The sequence below is a fragment of the Accipiter gentilis genome, chromosome 3 (genome assembly GCF_929443795.1).
Source record: "Accipiter gentilis chromosome 3, bAccGen1.1, whole genome shotgun sequence".
NCBI lineage: Eukaryota > Metazoa > Chordata > Aves > Accipitriformes > Accipitridae > Astur > Astur gentilis.
Genome location: NC_064882.1, coordinates 12,704,964 through 12,723,264, shown reverse-complemented (window position 1 = coordinate 12,723,264; position 18,301 = coordinate 12,704,964). Strand labels below are relative to the sequence as shown.

Genomic DNA, 18,301 nt, shown 5'->3' with positions numbered 1-18,301 from the left:
TGGAATCTGTTGCTGTGCTTACAGAACATCAATTTTCTACGGTTTGCTAGACTGGGCGGGGGGGAGAAGTTCTGTAATTATATCACTAGTTTCAAGGAATGGATAGGAAAGGTGCAAGAGTCTGATTTATAGGAAAAAGGCTGCTGCCACTATTTCTCAATAGATTTTTGCTGGGTTTGTGGGGGTTTTTTTCTTTTTTTTTCTGTGAGCAAGATGCTGTGAAAAAGTACCTCTAATCTAAGAAGATCTGAGTTGAATAGCCTGTCTGGTCCTTAAATAAGTTAATAATTCTGTTAATGTAACATTAAGTAGGGCAAAGCCCCAGCTAAGGTTATTTTTTTTCAAGTGTTGTATATATATATGCAGTTAAGATTGTTGTCAGTCTTTGTACAGCATACTGAAATGGGGAAGCGTGTTATAACTGCCAAGTATGATTATTGTGTCATTATACAATATTCTGTCATGTTATCTTTACAGAGTCCACAGAGACATACTCACAGCATGTTCAGACTGTTGGCAGCACCACCACCACCAGTACAATACCAATCTGTAGATCCTCAGAAGAAGAAAAAAAAATTACAGTCATTAAAGCTCCACATTATGCAGGGATTGGCCCGGTGGATGAATCTGGAATCCCTACAGCAATTAGAACGGTAGGAAATGCTGGGGAATCTGTGTATGAACTCATACAATGAATTAATTGTTGGTAATGGGTTTTTCACATTCTTCTAGTCTTATATAATGTGGAATACAGTGTGCGTAATCAGCGAGCTCATGAATATAATATTGTGTGTTGACGGAAAAGGAGATTGCTGATTGCAGCATAATTGGGCAACCTCATGTTTCTAGTTTTAATTAGAAGTAGCCAAAACTTTGTGAGTCTTTCTTGCTCCTCTTGTAGTTCTTACCTTTTGGAGATATGCAGTAATTGCATTTGTTTTGTTATTTCTAACATAAATTTATACATGCTATATGTATGCATGTATGTAAGTATACATATATACATACGTGCATGTATATATAAAAATCTCACGCTTCTGCATTTTGGGGGCAGTGGTTCTCATATAATCAGAGTAGTGTAGACAGGAATAGTTTTGTTCTGATAATAATCTAAGTGACTAGCATTTTCGTGGAAGTGCAATATATGATCATTGTGCCCTTGAGTGACATGTAGACGAATAGCGTGGAAGCCCTTTCATTGTGACTAGCCCAGTTTTGATCATCTGCCACTAGTCGCTGCTTGAGTGGTCCCAGAATGTCGAACTGAAGAGTTTTGTTTTCACTATGCTGAAGCATTCTTTCCACTCTGCTGTCAGGGCAGCCTCTTCTGGCTGGTCCAGAGAGCACAGTGGCAGCTGCGCTAGGTCTGTAAAGGAAGTGCTTACTGGCCTTCCCAGCCGGAGAAGAAGTGCTGTGCTAGACGGAGAAAGAGTAAGAAGAGTGGGAGCCAGGATGAAAGCGGCAGAGCCTTTGCAGGTGAAGTCTTTGGGAGGTGCAAGGATGTAGCAGCTGTTGGATGTATCCTCTCTGCCAATACTGACACATGGGGCTGTGTTGTATTGCCAAGAACTGCTTCAATGGATTGAAAAATTAGGGGGGAAATCGGGAATTGATGGAGAAAAGCAATAGGAAAAATTCAGAATAAGTGGTAAGATGGGGACGATTTTTATAGGAATGGGGGGAAACTCTGGCATTTCTTGCTTTATTTTTGACGTAAAAAGTAATACGATCAGAGTCTTTTAATAATGAAGACATTTCTTTGCAACAATGCTCTAGCTTCCTACCCCATTTTTAAGTAAATATGTCCCTATGCTGTATAAAGGATAAAGTAATTATTTTTGTTCTTTTTTTTGTAGCAGATTGATCTAATAGGGTGCATACCAGTTATCTAAGATTTTAACAGAAATCACCCTCAAGTGTGCTTAACAGAGTTGGCAATCTGCCAACCTATATTTAACTTTTGGATTGTATAGTCCGAGTCTCTCAGATCTTTTCCTAAAAACATAATGTAATTTGAATTAGGACATTTTCCAGCTGGATTTGCTCTGGGTTTTGTTATGTTTCAATTTCAAAATATCTTATAGCTTGAAAACTTAGTATTATAGAAATGATTCTCGCAATGAGATACGAGTTAAAAGCATATGTGTGTGTGAGTGTGTGTTTCGTGTGCCACTTTGTGTTCTTACTCTGCTTCCTTAGGACTTACCTGGAAGTCAGATTGTTTTCAAGATATTGATTTGAGATTACCTTTTTAATGTGCGCGGGTATATCTGAGCCCTGTGTACCCCAGTTGTGTAAGAATAGAGGTGGTGTAGTTGTCAGCAAAAGACTCAAATATGCTGCACCTTGACACCTCTCAGAAGTGCAGTACTATGCAGAAACATGGAAAAGTGCTGTAACTGCATTTCCCATGAACAGGAGAAGGTAGGATATATCACTCGCTCTTTCTTCAAGGTCGGTGAGCAATCCAAATAGGCATCTTCTCCCAGAAAGTTCAGCCTCACTCCATCTGGAGAGAGAAAGAAGGTTTTGAATAAGTTGAGTTTACCGTTGCATGCAAAGTTTAAAATTTTCTTATTCTTCCATCTTTATGAAAATGGCAACAGTCTATCTATCAAAAAAGCAGTAAACGCAGATTCACGGGGGATAGGTAACATACACACTGTGTTCCAAAACACTATGCTACTCAAAGGTAAGCTTGTAAATAAGAACTTGGGAGTATCTGTATTTCAGTTCTGGAGTGCTTTTCAGGAGTAGAGAGATTTTCAAGCTGCGGTTATCTCCTCCAAGTTTGTCTTTACTCTCAGAACATGGTCTGTGACAGCTGTTTAGCCAAGGAAAGCAGTGATGTTCTCTTCTCTTTCTATTCCTGCAAACCCTCTCTGTCCAAAGCTGCTGAGAGGGGAAGGATTCCTGTAAAGCTTTCCCTTCTCTCAGAACCTCCATCCCATGTTAGCATGTTCCCTCCATACCACTGGAGCTCCTGCCAGCTCTGGGAAGTGCAAGTCTGAAGCCTGAAAATTCAGATCATTGTTAAGTTTTGCCACCATGCCAAGCCCTGCCCCAAAGATGGTGAAATTCCAAGGCGTTAAAAATGAAGTCTTTGGAAAAGAGAGGGTAAAATGCTGCTCACTCAGAAAAGCATTCAGTCAAATGGCACCACCGAAGTTTACCACCGACAGGGTCCTCGGAAAGGAAAAAACAGAGTCACAGAAAGCAGGATGACTATCCAAAATGATTGCTTCATGTCTAACTATCAAAATTAATCTGTAGACTGAAAAGGCCTTTATTTACTAAGAATGGAAAAAAATAAAAAATCAAGTCCCACCAGATTTCTTTTCCATAATTTGTGATGTAATATTTCAGCTAGAAGAAAAAAACCACAGAAGGTCCACTGAAAGTCATAAATGCCTCCTTTAACTGCATACTTTCTGATGGATTATTAGAATACTGCAATTTTTATGGACTCTCCTAAGTACCAGATACTTCTGCAGATACTGCAGATACTTCTTATGTCCTCTTCACACTATTTGGCTGATTGTTCATTCACATATGATGATACCATGTTCCAAAATTTAATTGCAACAACTATAATGTATGCAAAGCAGGACGGCATCTGAATGGCTTGGTACAATGTGAATACTGCTAATTCCTCAAACAAGTGTTGGTATGTAGGATTAGTGAATATAAATTGAGAAAATGTATTTTTAAATTAATTTATTCTATTCCTTAACTAATCCTATCTGGTTTATAATGTAAAGCCAAATTATTGGCTGAGGTTTTAAACCCCAGGGTGGGGGTTAAGGGAGAGATGATGAGAGAAAAGCGTTCAAATGTCCAGAAAGATGTTGGGAGACCTTCTTCTCTGGTCACGTGGGAGCTTCTCCATACCTGATCTATATGTGGAAGCCTCCTGTTGATTTGTGGAGGACCTGACTGATAAGGAAGGTTTGGGAAAGAGATATCTGTGCACCTTTGTCCCTTGACAAACAGTAGGGTCATAGCAGTAACATTTATGCAGTTTCCAATCTATTCACCTATCACTGATTTGAGCTCTGCTGGAAGTCTGTTCTTGGCCCAATACAATCAGAAAGGCAGATGCGGTATCATGGGACCATCGCAGGTTTGTAGTGCTGTAGGAAATGTAGAGTACCATGGAGGTTATGCCCGTCAGCATGAATTCTTTCAGACTTTCTGGGCTTCCTTGTAAACTTTTGAAAATACATGATCTTGGAGCACCAAACAGCATATTTGTTTCAAATCCAGCTAAATTATTCTTACCAGAGTTCTGCCACTATAGATGTTTAATACCTTAGGGAAACAATGTTAAAATGGTCCAAATCTGCTTCTGAATAGCTTCCCTTTGGCAGAAGTCAGGAATGTTGGTAGGTGGGGGAAGGTATCTGATCTTGATGCAAAACTCTATCTCCTTCATCTCTTGCAAGCAGGTCTGGGTAAAAACCATAACCTGCCGCTTACATTTCTTTCTTCCCCAGCAGATCCCTGAGTTCTTCAGTTGACTCTCAGCTCTCCTTTTAAACAATTTTTTTTAATATGTCATTTAGTAGTAATTCTATGGCAACTCATATTGATTCCTTAGAAGAAGGGAGCACTTTCTGCTTAGTCCCTTACAGTAAGAGCTCACCATTGCTAACAAAACAGATTAATTATGTACAGTAACTGTAACAAGTATTTAGGGCAAAAGTGTGATTCAGTAAAGATGGCATGCAGCCAGGTGAACACACTTAGATCTGACAGTTATTTTGTAGAGAAGCATTTGTGGATTTTCACTTTGTGGATTTTCACGGTAAAGAGGAGTGGGCAGAGTGATTGCAGATTTAGTATTAGGTAATGCAAGATAACGCACATCAAGAGGGGTCTTTCGAATTGTCCCTGTGCACCATGAGGTTTGAAGATAATTTTGTACATCTATATTAAAATTTTTGCTTTTCTGACTACTGTGGAACAAGTAAAATTTTAGGACCCAAGAATAATAATACTGAAAACATGTTTGCCTTTGTGTTATCTCCTTTTCTGAAATACTATCATCCTATCTCAAAGAAAATTGCAGCAAAAGAGAAAATGCAGAAGGGTAAGAGAAAAGAATAATTAGAAGCACGAGCAAGTGTTGATATGAGGAGAGTTTGGGAACTTTGGGATTGCTTAGTTTACAAAAGTAAGGATAACTATAATTTAATGAGTGGTTATTGAAAGGTATATTGTATTCACTTTTCTCAAAATAGAAAAATAAGTTAAAATTAAGTTGCCTGGAAAGGGAATTTAAAACTGATAAAAGGAAATACTGTTTGTTTACAATCCAAACATTAACTCTTAAATATAGTGTTGTCTTAATTCTTTTCTTGGTAGTATTCCCAAATTTTTCTGCATTACTTAAAAATTACATTTTGAAGACACTTTAAGTTGCCAGGAGTTCAACAGAATCTCTTCTTACACGCTTGTAATTATTCAGGTGTTTGTGTTTTCCTGTAAAGTATCTAGCATTCATTGTCATCAAATATAGGGCACTAAGAAGATAAACTCTTGATCTGGCACTAATTCCTATGTTCCTCCTAACCATTGTACCCTCCAAGATCAAAGTCCAGAGCTGACTCAGTCTTCAGTGTTTTCCAGAATGCGTTACAGGAATTCCTAGATGAAAAGCATAAATCCACCATTTGAAATAGATGGTATGAAAATGATTATGTTAAATAGGGGAAAACAGATAATAGATTTTGTGTCTAGAATAATATTAAATGTCTGATCACATCTGTGCACACAGGTTTGGGGTTGGTTTTTTTGTTAATTGCTAAACCTATATTTTATTTAGACAGTTGACAGGCCGAAGGATTGGTACAAGACAATGTTCAAGCAAATCCATATGGTTCATAAGCCTGGTAAGTATACTTTTGTCTTGGCTGGGTGGTTCTCAGTGGTATTAAAAAATGTGCTTTTCTGTATTTTGATTGTCTGCTATGTGAAAATACAAGTGTTCACCAAGCGTCAGATAATTAATCAAGTCAAATGGGCAAATTGGATGATAGATTTCACTGCAGAGCGAGCTATTTTCCTCTGCTAAGGCTGAAAATTTCTAATGCATTTATTTTGTTACTAAAACGAAATAAAAATTGAAGTGATTAGAATAGGTATGCAACCAGTATGATTCCATGTCACTGGGGGGCTCAGTGAAGTGATCCTTGTCTCTAGTTTGAGGGATGAGAAATTGGCTGCTGTAAATCTCTGACATAGCAGCTTTCTTTTGGAGAGCTCATGTGTTAGAACAGCACGGGCTAGAAAGCAGACTGTTTTGAGGATACATTTTCTGTCTGAATTGCATTTTTCTCATAGAATGTCTTATTTGGTTTTGTTGAAATGGAGCTTTGGTGACATTACCAGCTTTAGAGTTCATGTTCTTTATCATGATTGTCACCAAGGATGTCAAGAAACCGTATAAATGGCAATTATGCTCATTACACCTCTGGAAGGAAGGAGATTATTTACCTGAGGTAGGGCTTGCATTCAGTATGGTCATACAGAATTAGTGGGAGAATAAAAAATGTAAGCAGGAAAATTTTGGCTTACAGGATCTATTTTGAACACTAGTCATGCACTAGATATTTGAGGTTGCTTTTTGTGATAGGAACAACAACTTAATAGTCTCTAGTAGAGAGCTGCTGACAAAGGGAAGAAATTGAGCCTGGAGAAAGGAGAACAGACAAAAAGCGATAATTTGCAATTCAGTGCTAACCAGCAAGTACACAATATGGGTGACATGACAAGAACATACCATTTTACCAACAAGATGGTAAAAATAGCCTATAGTAAGTATAATGGGAAGAGAGAGTCTTCAGAAAACACCTCTGAGATGAGGAAAAGAAATATAGCCAGCGCTTGATTGCCTACCAATCTTGTGTCTCTATTTGCAAAAACAAAGCTGCGTTGCTGTGATAAACTGGCATATATTGCACTAATGTAACATGTATATTTCTTTTTGTAGATGATGACACAGACATGTATAATACTGCATATGCATACAGTACTGGTAAGAATTATTCCCTTACTTCATAATGAGTCTTTTGTTAATGTCAGCAACTAACAGGGATAGTTAACTATTCATGCTTGGTTTTATAATGCTTATATAAACACTTTTTATTGTCTTGTTTGATCTCAGTTGGTGTTTTTTCATGCCCTTTTTTCCCAAATGAAACAAAGTTTAATTTTGGTTTCATTCTTACCACAGAAATGAATTGCAGCTGTGGGCCTCTTACTGCAGACGGGATACATTGTAATAGTGTAGTTTCTGATTACGTTGCATTTATTTTCACTAGTGATTGTGAGTAACGCAGTCTTTCCTTAGCAAAATGAAACGGGAATTACTGTGTGAAACTACAAATGCTAATTACATAGATGGGAAGACAAAAAGGTTGTACTGAAAACACCATTTTAAAGTATGCAGTAAGAGTGCCTAATAAAGATGACTCTGTTCTATGATCTTGTTCATTTTTGCTATAAGCACTGGTGTTGACGTTATTTAGCTCCAAGACAGACATATTCCTCTAATAAAAATATAATTGTTTTGTCTTTCAGAAGTTTATAACCATGTGGTAAAACTATTTAAAAGAACAAAAGTGAAAGTGTGAAAGACTATATGTGCAAAAAAAAACCCAAGTAGTGCCTTTTGTGAAAATAGCATTCAAAATTTTGCCATTTCAGTGTTTGTCGCATTTGACATGCTCTCATACTGCATTTTGTGTACTGTTGAGAGCATTTGTTGTGGGTCAGTTGTTCAAGATCTGTTTGGACTCTTGTGATCCTCTTCAAGATACGCTATTGCCTAGTTGTCCTAGACTAACAATAATTACTAAAACAAGGGGGAAAAAGTGCATTTCCTGCCTCTTCTCTTCCTTCTAAACGTAGAACAACTGAGAGGCAGGATGAGCCTGGGGATTAATAACAGGCTGTCATTAACAACTCTGTTGGATACATACAGCCATTATCTCCCCCCTCCCCCCCCCAATTAATAATTAATTTATTTTAGCTATGTTGCACTTTGTGTGTTTCTACTTTTATGTAAAATACATTAAAAGTATTCTAATGAGCTACATAGTATACAGCAACGTACATTTAAAAAGGCATTTACATATTTTTGTAACCTTGCAGCTTTTTTGAGTAACTGTGGGGTTTTGTAGCATTCTGTGGTGTGTTTTATTAAAAATCATTCTCATGCTGTGACTGTTTCTGGGTTTGTTTTATATTAGGTAGCTACAGTCCATCCTTCTCTGCTCAAGCACACCCAGCTGCAAAGACGCAGACATACAGACCATTGTCTAAAAGCGCTTCTGACAGTAGCTCCGATGCCTTTAAGGTCTCATCCCCTTTACCACCTCCACATGTGCCACCTCCAGTACCACCACATCGTCTGAGGGAAAGGTCTACACCAGAAAAGTAAGTTAGCGTAGTTTCAAAAAGTGTTCTTGGTATGTACAGTAATCCAGTTACAGGGTATCACAAAGGAAAAAATAGCAGCTATAGAATAATATGACTTCAAGGGCTTTATTCAAGGGACAGTCACGTGATGAGGGGTAATCTTCATCAGTAGCGTAGGTATCGTGTGGTGCTGCCATTTTTTCAATGTGCTAAAGAAGTGCTTATTCTTACAAGTGATACACCATCACGGGCATTTGTCCTGCTTGTTGTGTTTCAGAACAGTCCACGCTCTAGCAGCTGTCCCGAATAGTTAGTCTCTGAGTCAGAAACGCCATTTATGGTATCCAGTAGCAAAGAGAAGGGATCTGAATGATGCTGTAAATTGAAATTCAAGGAAGAGCAAAACTGTAAGAGCATGGCACTCAAGCCATCTTTCCCCAGAACTCAGAAGTACTGTACATCCCCATTTTTTAAAATCTCCATCTCCATTTTGGTAGACCAAGAAGGTGTTTATAGATTAAAGGAGCATTTCAGTTGTCTCGTAGCTTTCCAGCTTCAAACTTGCTGCGCAAAACCAGGTCCCAGTGGTTACAGTCCAGTCTGGAAGATGTTAATACTTAATAACTCAGGAAAGAAATGCTTATCCTTCTGATAAAAACATGCAGAGTGCCCTGTGCACAAACTCTGTAGACTCTTCAGCAAGCAAAAAGCTTTTTCTTTAGTTCATGGATGCTACATGTCAATATAATACTATGTTATTGCACTTTTATATGTGTATGTGTATCTATGTATGTATATATTTTATACATGAAAAGGGTCATTTTTTGTTCCATTTGCGGCTACAAGACCACCTCTCTTGGTTACATTCAAGCAACAAAACCAGAATTTGCCCATTTTGTCAGCTTGGACATTGTAAACGTTTTTGTATGTAGGAATTGAATTATATTAAGCAGTTTCAAATAATTTGCAGTTTGCATAAAAGATTATGAGAAAAGAGCATACTAAGTGTTTAAGAATATGACTATGGCTTTTTAAAAAATTTGTAGATAGTGGCAATCCAAAAGGTAATCCAGCAGATACACATATTGCAGAGGAAAATGAGATTGCTCAATGGTTACTGATTTTGGCTACTCCTGTTGCTGAAGGCAGGCTGTCATGAGGAAGTGCTAGGGGTTAGAGTTGGGCTACCTCCCAAAGGCCATGAGATTTGAATTTTGTTAGCAAGTCATACAGAAGTGTGGATTTTGTTATCAAGGCACCAAAATGTGCATCTGCTTAGCTTTGATCTCTGAAGTTACGTGAGTCATCATCCTGTGCTCGGCCAACTGCCTTGGTCACAGAAACTGAGGCCCGTTACCGTTCCTTTTGTCAAGCTTGAAAATAATTGCTTCAGCACTGAATTTTGATGTAGCCTCTCCTTTTAATCTCCTGCGTGATAAGACAGGCAGTGGAAATCTATGTTCTCCAGGCCAGGGGATGCCAAACACGTTAGTTATGCTTTGCCTGCTGCTGACAACTATAGCTTGTCAGTCTTCTCCTGCCATTGGGAGAGTCTTTTTTTAATTGCCTATAAAGCCTGAGTATTTAAAATCTCACATAAGAGGCTTAGGTCCACATGTATCACAGTTTTATAACTTGGAGGCAAGATATGGTTTGCATTAACTTAGTCCATAAGGGATTACAGGCTACATGTTGTAAATTAAGTGAACCGACTACGAGTCAGAATTTCAGTAGCATCCTTTTTTCTTCAGTGACTCACAGGATAATGCAACTTGATCAGAACACTTCCATTTTCCTGTTTGTTCTCAAAAAATACCTAATATAAAACCTTTTCTGCTCTGATTTTTGCCTCGGTGAAAGTAAACAATAGAGACATGTAGAACTACTTCCCTTGAAATGTAGGGTATTTTATAAATAGATGTGTCTGTGCACTCACAAACATACTGTAAACAAAAGCTACCCCATAGATTTATTTTTTTTTAAGGCATGTGATGTGCCTTATGTCAGGTCACATCAAACCAAGTCACATCAGAAAGGCTGATAGAACTGATAGAATTTAATCAGTGTATGCTCTTTCTTATTGTAAACATAGACAACAGCTGATAGGATTTCCCCTTTTCTTTCCCCCATTCTTTGAGTTACTAGTGGATCATTTTACACAGAGCTAAGTAAAAAGATGTATGAGCTACAGTTTTCCAAATGCAATGTGAGTAGTAACTACAAAAACTGCCACGAAAAGGTAACTCTCGCTGTGATAGTAACTAGCTAACTATCCCCCAAAAATGTGTAGGTAGCTATTAATATAACATGGTAAATTACAGAAAAAATATAGTAGGGGTTACTTCTTTGCATAGCACTTTTAAATTTAAAGCAAATTTATAATTATAGAGAAAATGGATACATTTCCCTCCCAAAGTCAACTGCCAAATTCTTGCTCTTGTTTACCTATTCAGATTTCCAAGGAGTATACTGTTTACAAGGATATTCAGGAGCAGTTCTACTACAGATCAGGATAAAAAGCATCTATTAGATTTTCAACACTGTCTTTTAAAATAATTCCTCATTTTTTGTCTCAGAAAATTTTGTAACTTTTTCAGTATGGACTTGCTATCTTACTGTATGATACCAAAAATATCTACCACTTGCCTATATTCGTGTAGTGTATAAAACAAGTATAGAAAATTTGCAATTTGAGAAGGCACGTCATGGTATTTCGACACAGTATGTCAGGGATGTTTTTGAACTGGTCTACCAGTTATAACAAAAGTGTGAGTTATCACATAGGCTGGACATCCCTAGCATTTTTCCTGCTGTACTGAATATACCTGCTGTATAGATGATATAGTGGTTAAAACACTGGGATGCTAGGCCAGCCATTTCACAACTGAAATCTGGAAAGAGAAACTGTGCTGAAATTCATTTGGTTTTGTGTGTTTCTCTAGCATGGAGCTGTAAAGCAGGTGGCAATGACAGTAAATTAACTCAATTGCTTGTATTTGTTACTTAGAAATGACTGGGATCCCCCTGACAGAAAGGTCGATACCCGCAAGTTCCGTTCTGAACCAAGAAGTATTTTTGAATATGAGCCGGGAAAGTCATCAATCCTTGAACATGAAAGACCGGTAAGACACATGAGTGAAATGGGTAATAAAGAGGTTTGGTGAGAGGTCATCTTTTTATTATTTACTACTGATATAACTACTTAGATGAATATCAAAGGTCCTTTTTCAAATATGATTTTGCAGCAATTTGTCTTTGCTCTTTCCTGACGGTTGTATTGAAAATGTGGGTTTGACTTATTTGCTAAACTTAGATCTTCTGGTATTTCCAAGAAATCAAACCACCACTGTGCAAACCTAATGGATGATGAACAGAACTGTGAATTAATGGAAACTGCTTTTTTCTAATTGGCATGCATCTCCAGCACTCATTTTCAGTAGTATTAACAGCACATATGGTATCTGATTAATTAACGCATAAAAATAAACTATTTGCATTTTCAGGATCTGCCTAATTGTACAACTAAGGAGATTTTGGTCAAATACTGGTCAAGGTTGCCCAGAGAGGCTGTGGAATCTCCATTTCTCACCTCAACACAGCCCTGAGCAACCTGATCTGATTAGACCTGCTTTTAGCAGAGGTTGGACTAGATGACCTCTGGAGGTCCTTTCCAGCCTCAGTTACACTCTGATTAGTGAGTATACATTAATGTGTAATTAGAAGTCTTTATTCCTGCTTTCTGAATAATGATTGCAATTATGGAATTTTTCACAAGCATGTCTGATAAAGCTATGCTTAATGCATGCAAAATGACCATTAATGGAAGTTTTCCTTTGCTGAAAGACACATTCACCCAGCCTTTCTAATTTACTTTTGTGCTATCTCAATACTTCCTTGCTTTAGGAAAACTCTTATGTATCAATGGCAGTATTTTCTTTTCTTGGTCTTTTACTTTGAGGTTGAAATGGTTGAGGGAGTCAGTTTTCAAGAAGGAGTTTATATAATCAATACTGGATTACTATTTACTTCTGTGTTACTGCATTACATGCTTGTACACAGAATTTATTTTACTCATTTAAAATAAATAAAGGAAATAATTGAATTCCAGAATATGTAGTATGTCAACAGTGTGAAACACCTGTACTAAGCACCTTTCCCTTGCATTTTTGTGGTCTTCACAGGATTATAATTTTCATTAGCTAGAAAATATTAAGCTGTGTTTCTGCCAAATTAAGTTCTTGCAGAACTGATGCATTTTTCAAAGAGGAAATTGGCATTTCTATAGGAACGGCTAATTAATCAATATAATTAAATGGGATTTAGTATTTATTGTGAAGATGAACTTAACAAATAACTTTATTTAAAAGGTGATGGCATTTGTTCTGAGCACTTTTTTGATTGCTGTGGCTGCATTATATACAGTGAGGTCATTTACCAGCCTTTCCAATGCCAAAGAATAACAGCAGATTCAAGTTAAAAATAAGAAAATTACAGTGATGTTTCAAGAGTGGCCTTGCTTTTCTAATAAATTACATTTTCTACTAATGTAATATGAAAAAAATAATTTGTATAAGAATTGCAGTGCTAATGAAAATGATCATAGATACAATTTTTCAATTTTAGCAAACTAATGAAATGACAAAAAAAGTAAGCTTTGCTGACTGCTCCTGAATCCTTTTTTTTAACTAACTTATGCATTTTATTTTTTATGTTCTCAATCAAGAGGTTGGTTTTTGAGCTTTGTTTGGTCCTTAATATATTTTCATGGAGAAAACCCTTAGTCACGTTGTAATTACTGAGCGGCATCAGTCAAGGACAAGATTACACTTCATCCTCTGAAGCTCAGACTAGAAGTTTAGACTTAGCTGATGTAAATACAAGGAAATATATCTTTGTAGAATAAATTTTAAAAGCTGAGGAAATAATATTTGTGGACAGAATTAAGAGATTTTATGTTTATGTACGATTCAGAGCTGTCAAAGATCAGAAAACAGGGATTGATGTAGAATACAAGAGATAAAAGTTGGGCTGACACTAGTATAATGTTATTAACTGATATAAAAATAGTTGAAGTTTTACCAGTCTGGAATTTCCGCCGTTCAAAAGGATGATGTTTAGCTTTATGTATGTAGATACTTCCTTTGGACTGTATTACAAAAAGAAAAAGATTTGGTTTCACTAAAGCATGCTTTCCTTGTGCTTGTTGAATGGGGTATTGAAAGCAAAACTCACAACTTCTTAAATGGAGATCAGCAGAGTAGGTCAAAAGATTTTTCTGTGTGCGTAGGAAAAGCTGACATCTGAAAACAATGCATTAGTTCCAAATTCAGATGAAAACTCCAAATTCTCAACTGTGTCAGTATTGCATGAGTTAAGTCTTTCATCTTGAAAATCTCAAAAGATTTTATTTTTAATGTCTGAAAAAATTGTTCTGATCATACTGAAAGAAAATATTAATCAAAGTATGGAATATAAAAATAAATATTGTTCATTAATATTGTGAAAGATGGACTTTTATAGCACCTGAACTAGAAATTCTTACTTTATTAGTTTTGCCAAAACCAAAAAAGTCAAAGAGAGTTTCTCCAACAATCCAAATCTTAAAATTTTTTGCTGAAATTAAATCATTTCCATGTCTACAGGATTGCAGTTTTGTTGGCAAAATGATCTGGGGAGAAAAAAAAGAGAGAAGAAATAATACTTACAGCTTCCTTGTATGATAATAAACAGGGCAGGTGAGGTTTGAAAGATAAGCATTTCCTTTATTGGCGTAGGTACTACATTGGAACCAGTTGTGATTAATGTGGAGATCAGAAACATGGGAAGAATATTATAAAATGAGATTCAATGTAAAACTAACATTTAGGGGAAAATATTATTCAGCAGATCCTATTCAGTAGGCCAAAAGAATGTGAGAAATAATAAACCTAAAAAAAAAATGACCTAGTAATAAACATTACATGGATAGATTGGTTAGGGATGGATGATTACCTTTGTTATGGATATAAAAAGATGAGTGTAATTTCAAGCTGCAGTATCATGTAGCAGCCTTATGTCATGAAACAGGAAATTAATGCGTTTTCTTCTGCAATTTGTAAGAGTATAAAACATCAACAAAAAGGAGAGGCTTAGGATTGGTCCTTTGAGACTACAACTAAAAGTAAGTGACATTAAGCTGTTGAATAGTCTTCCAAGCAATGATGTGGCAGCTCCTTTCTTCCTGTTTCAATAAGCCCATAATACATTACTATTTATTCTAATAACATAGCACTGATAAGGTGATACATAAGTTGTCTTGATGTATGTTTCCATCTCCAATGACTGCAATTCAATAAAACAGTCGTCTCTTTCTCTAATATCATCTGAACCATGGATTTATTTCCTAAAATGGATGTTTACTTTCAGTGAATAAGTAAATTGCAGTGTAATAATTTAATCTTACTTCTATGAATATGAAGTTAAATTTTTATTCTTTACTAGCTTCAACCTTGTATATGTGAAGTGATTCCTTCATATGTGTACATTTCTCTATTTCTGCAGTAAAGCAAGTAAGGAAAAATCTTAGTGTTGCTGTAAGGAAAGACTGTAAAATTGGGACAAGCAATAGATGCCTTTATTTTCATTAGGTGTTTTAGTCTAAACATGAAAGTACACATGTGCTAGTCAGATAAAACTGTCAGGTTAAATTTTAGTTCTAGGTTTTTTTATATATGTTCAGTATACAAATTTTCTACTGAGATTATATGCAACAGGATTTCGTGATGAGTACAAGTTAAAAAACATTACTGTTTTGTCAAATACCAGAAATGGACTGGGCTTGCACCATGATCTACATCTGTTGATTTGTTATGATTTTTTTTATTGTAGTGGAAAATTTGAAATTTTCTTTAGAATATGCAAGTTTGGTCACCTTTGAGATCTCAAGCTGGTTATCAGAATATTCTGCTTGGTGCTAGTTGAGTTACTTGAGTAACACTTCGTCAACTAAAAAAATTTTCTCAGCGTGTTTTAAAAAGAAATCAGAAATTCTACATGCAGGTATGTTTTGATATGACATTAAAAAAATGTCTTCTCATAAAGATATGGAGAGACTAAGTCAGTCTGGTAGTGGACTTGGAGCTACAACAGCTATTTAAAAGTAGTCTGAAAAAAAGGAAAAGCAAAAGCAAGCTCTAGAGCTAATGAAAAGCCAAAGCCAAATTTACAACAGACATCTCAGTCCATTGCTCCAAAGAGGCCTCAGTATCGTGTCTGAACTTGCAAATGCAAAATATTAATTTGACCATGCAGATTGTTGTAAGAACCATTTAACTCACCAGTTTAAATGTACACTTTTGGTTATTACCTGTGAAGGTCTAGTTGTGTATATCAAATCAAGCACAGGCAAAGCTGCATGCAACACTATAGATGTAATTCTTTTAAATGACAGTGTTCCTCTATACTTGAGTATGTTGATGCAGTGCTATGTTGACCATCTGATGCAAATGGCAAAAAGTTACTTACTGGCGTTTAGTAGTATATTTTCAACAAGTAATGAAAATGTTACTAAATAACTACATGAAGCATAGAGCATAGAACGTGGCTTGGTTTGACCGACAAGTCATAAAAAGGGAATTTAATTTACTTTATTGCTTTTAGCTTCTATTACTTTGTAAGACCAAGCAGAGTTCAGTTTTTTAAATCAAAATGATTTGTTCATTCATTTGAAGTCTCTTAGAAGAGGAGATAATAGAAAAAGGTCCATCAGCAAAATTGAATCCGAAAGGCAAGTGAAATCGATTGCCTGCGTATTGATCTTGGTAGCACAGGGAATGCAGAGTCCTCTCTAGAACCGCCAGGCAGCAGTGAACTTGCAGACTTCAGTGCTCAGTTTCTTTTTGTTTGCTGCCCTCTGCGGTTCAAGCTGTAAATCAACGTAGGATTTGTATTCATGGAGTTAGCTTTACACGCTTCCTTACGCGCTCATTTTATTTGCGCACTACTACATGAGGAGAACTCAAAAACTTAGAAACTACATAAAATACGCTATTCCTAGCTTTTTCTTTAAAAGCAGAAATGCGGGGATTTTTAAGCTTTCAGCTAATTGCAAGAGTATTTGAAGATAAAAGGGGAGCCAACTCCCATTCTCGTTTTTATCTCCTTGGCTAGCTGGCTGGAAGCCCAGCTGGTCTGATGGTGTGTTCTGGCTCCCTGCAAGAAAGGACACCGGTCCATCAATACGTAGGTGTGGGGCTGCTGCTGTCCAGGGGACCTTAAGGCTCACGAGGCTCATGCTTGCTACCCAAGCAAGTAATGTCAGTAAGCCTGGATTTGTATTGCCAACAGCTCCACAAATTCAACACCCGTATGCATTTCAAGTGGGTTATTTACTTATTTATTTAATGTTGATAAAACCAATTGTGGATATTCAGATTTCTGTGAAAATTCATTGGTATAATATAAAGATGAAAACATGCTGTAAGTATTTCAACACACTGTAACCAAGTTTGGAGAAATGATGAAAAAAGCAATTGTTTAGTACTGGCTTCTCAGATTATCCAGATCTAAATTGTGGATCTTCTTTAACGTAAGGAAAAAACTCTGAATATGCCAAGCATTCTCTGTAACGGGAATCAAGTTGATATATAATGAAGTTATCTTCTGCATTGTGAATCTTGCCTTCATGCCTTCACCTCTCTGTAGAACAGAATCACGTGTTTTTTCTTAAATCAATTACAGTCTCTATTAAGGTCACAAATCTTAGTTCATGAAACTAGTTTCAGTGGTGCTTTTCTACTAAAGACATGGGTATATATAGTTGAGTTGAAACAGTTGTCATTAGTAGTGCTGAATTATGGCTGTGGATGGTGGAAGTGTAAGGGCAACACTCCAGAGCAGCTTCACTTCCTAACCCTGCTATGGAGCATAGCAAGTTGTTCATCCCTGGCATTCATTTCCCACTCTGTTCACAGGAATGATACCTCCCTTACTTGAAAGGGACATTGTGAAGATAAATCTGTAAAACGACAGTTGGTGCCCAGATATTGCATGAACAGCTCATAGATATGTGAGCACCAAGGTAGTTCAAAAGGGTTGTTGACCTTTCAATAGAGCAAAGTTGGCAGTCTGTTCCAGTAACATCAAAGGCAGCAAGAAAAGTGCTGCAAGATGTTTAATTACCTGAAATGGTCAAGAGCACGGTGTTATCTCTTGCAGAAAACAGAAATAGCTGTATGTGATTGCTCTGGTGTATTGGTGACAGCTTGACTCAGGATGAAAAAGTGTTACATACTTAATCGCCAGTATCTTTCTTTATGCAGGACCCTGTCTTCATCTTTGAGGATTGCTTTCTAGGTCACACCATAATTAGTGTCAAAGTTCTGATAATTACAGTTGTGGAGGACCAAATTTTAAATTCAGAAATATCTTTAACAAGAGGCTTTCTCTGTTTCAGAGATCTTTAAGCCAACAGTTCGCTGTAATTCTGTGCTGCATGACAGCTTACATCAGATCCTACAAAGGACTGGAGCTATTTAGAAAATAATTAATGCAGCCAAGTTTACAGTTGATTAGATATCCCATTGCGAGCTCTACTGTTTTGCACTGTCGTGTTTTCATGCTACTTGAATAAATCTGTCAATTATTCTTCTGTTCATGGAAGAATTTTCTTAATGCTATCTTCAGTTGCTACTTTATCCCTTTGCTGTGAGAATTTTCAGATGAAAACAATGTATTTCACTGTGGAAAAAAATGCTTCATTATGTCAACAAGGCTGTGGGAGATAAAGCATTACAAAATACTGCTAAAACGAGTATTATGGAATGAATAATTTTTTGTTCTCTGATTTTGACCATAGGATTTAAAATATACCAGTTCCATTTCATATGCTAAAGTGGCT

The 18,301-nt window shown here is 36.6% G+C and overlaps 1 protein-coding gene across 23 annotated transcripts in view; it reads left to right on the top strand.

The window, feature by feature from the left end:
• The window catches only part of SORBS2 (sorbin and SH3 domain containing 2), a 224,742-nt gene that overhangs the window by 164,503 nt on the left and 41,938 nt on the right, over positions 1 to 18,301 (top strand). For 20 of the 23 annotated variants that reach the window (XM_049796585.1, XM_049796593.1, XM_049796603.1 and 17 more), the window contains 5 exons: positions 478 to 653; positions 5,828 to 5,894; positions 6,995 to 7,039; positions 8,256 to 8,442; positions 11,432 to 11,546. In XM_049796585.1, coding sequence (XP_049652542.1) covers positions 478 to 653; positions 5,828 to 5,894; positions 6,995 to 7,039; positions 8,256 to 8,442; positions 11,432 to 11,546 — 590 coding nt within the window. Of the gene's footprint in view, positions 1 to 477; positions 654 to 1,270; positions 1,477 to 5,827; positions 5,895 to 6,994; positions 7,040 to 8,255; positions 8,443 to 11,431; positions 11,547 to 18,301 lie in introns of those variants that run through there. The other 3 variants (XM_049796698.1, XM_049796707.1, XM_049796702.1) reach the window with 2 other exon arrangements.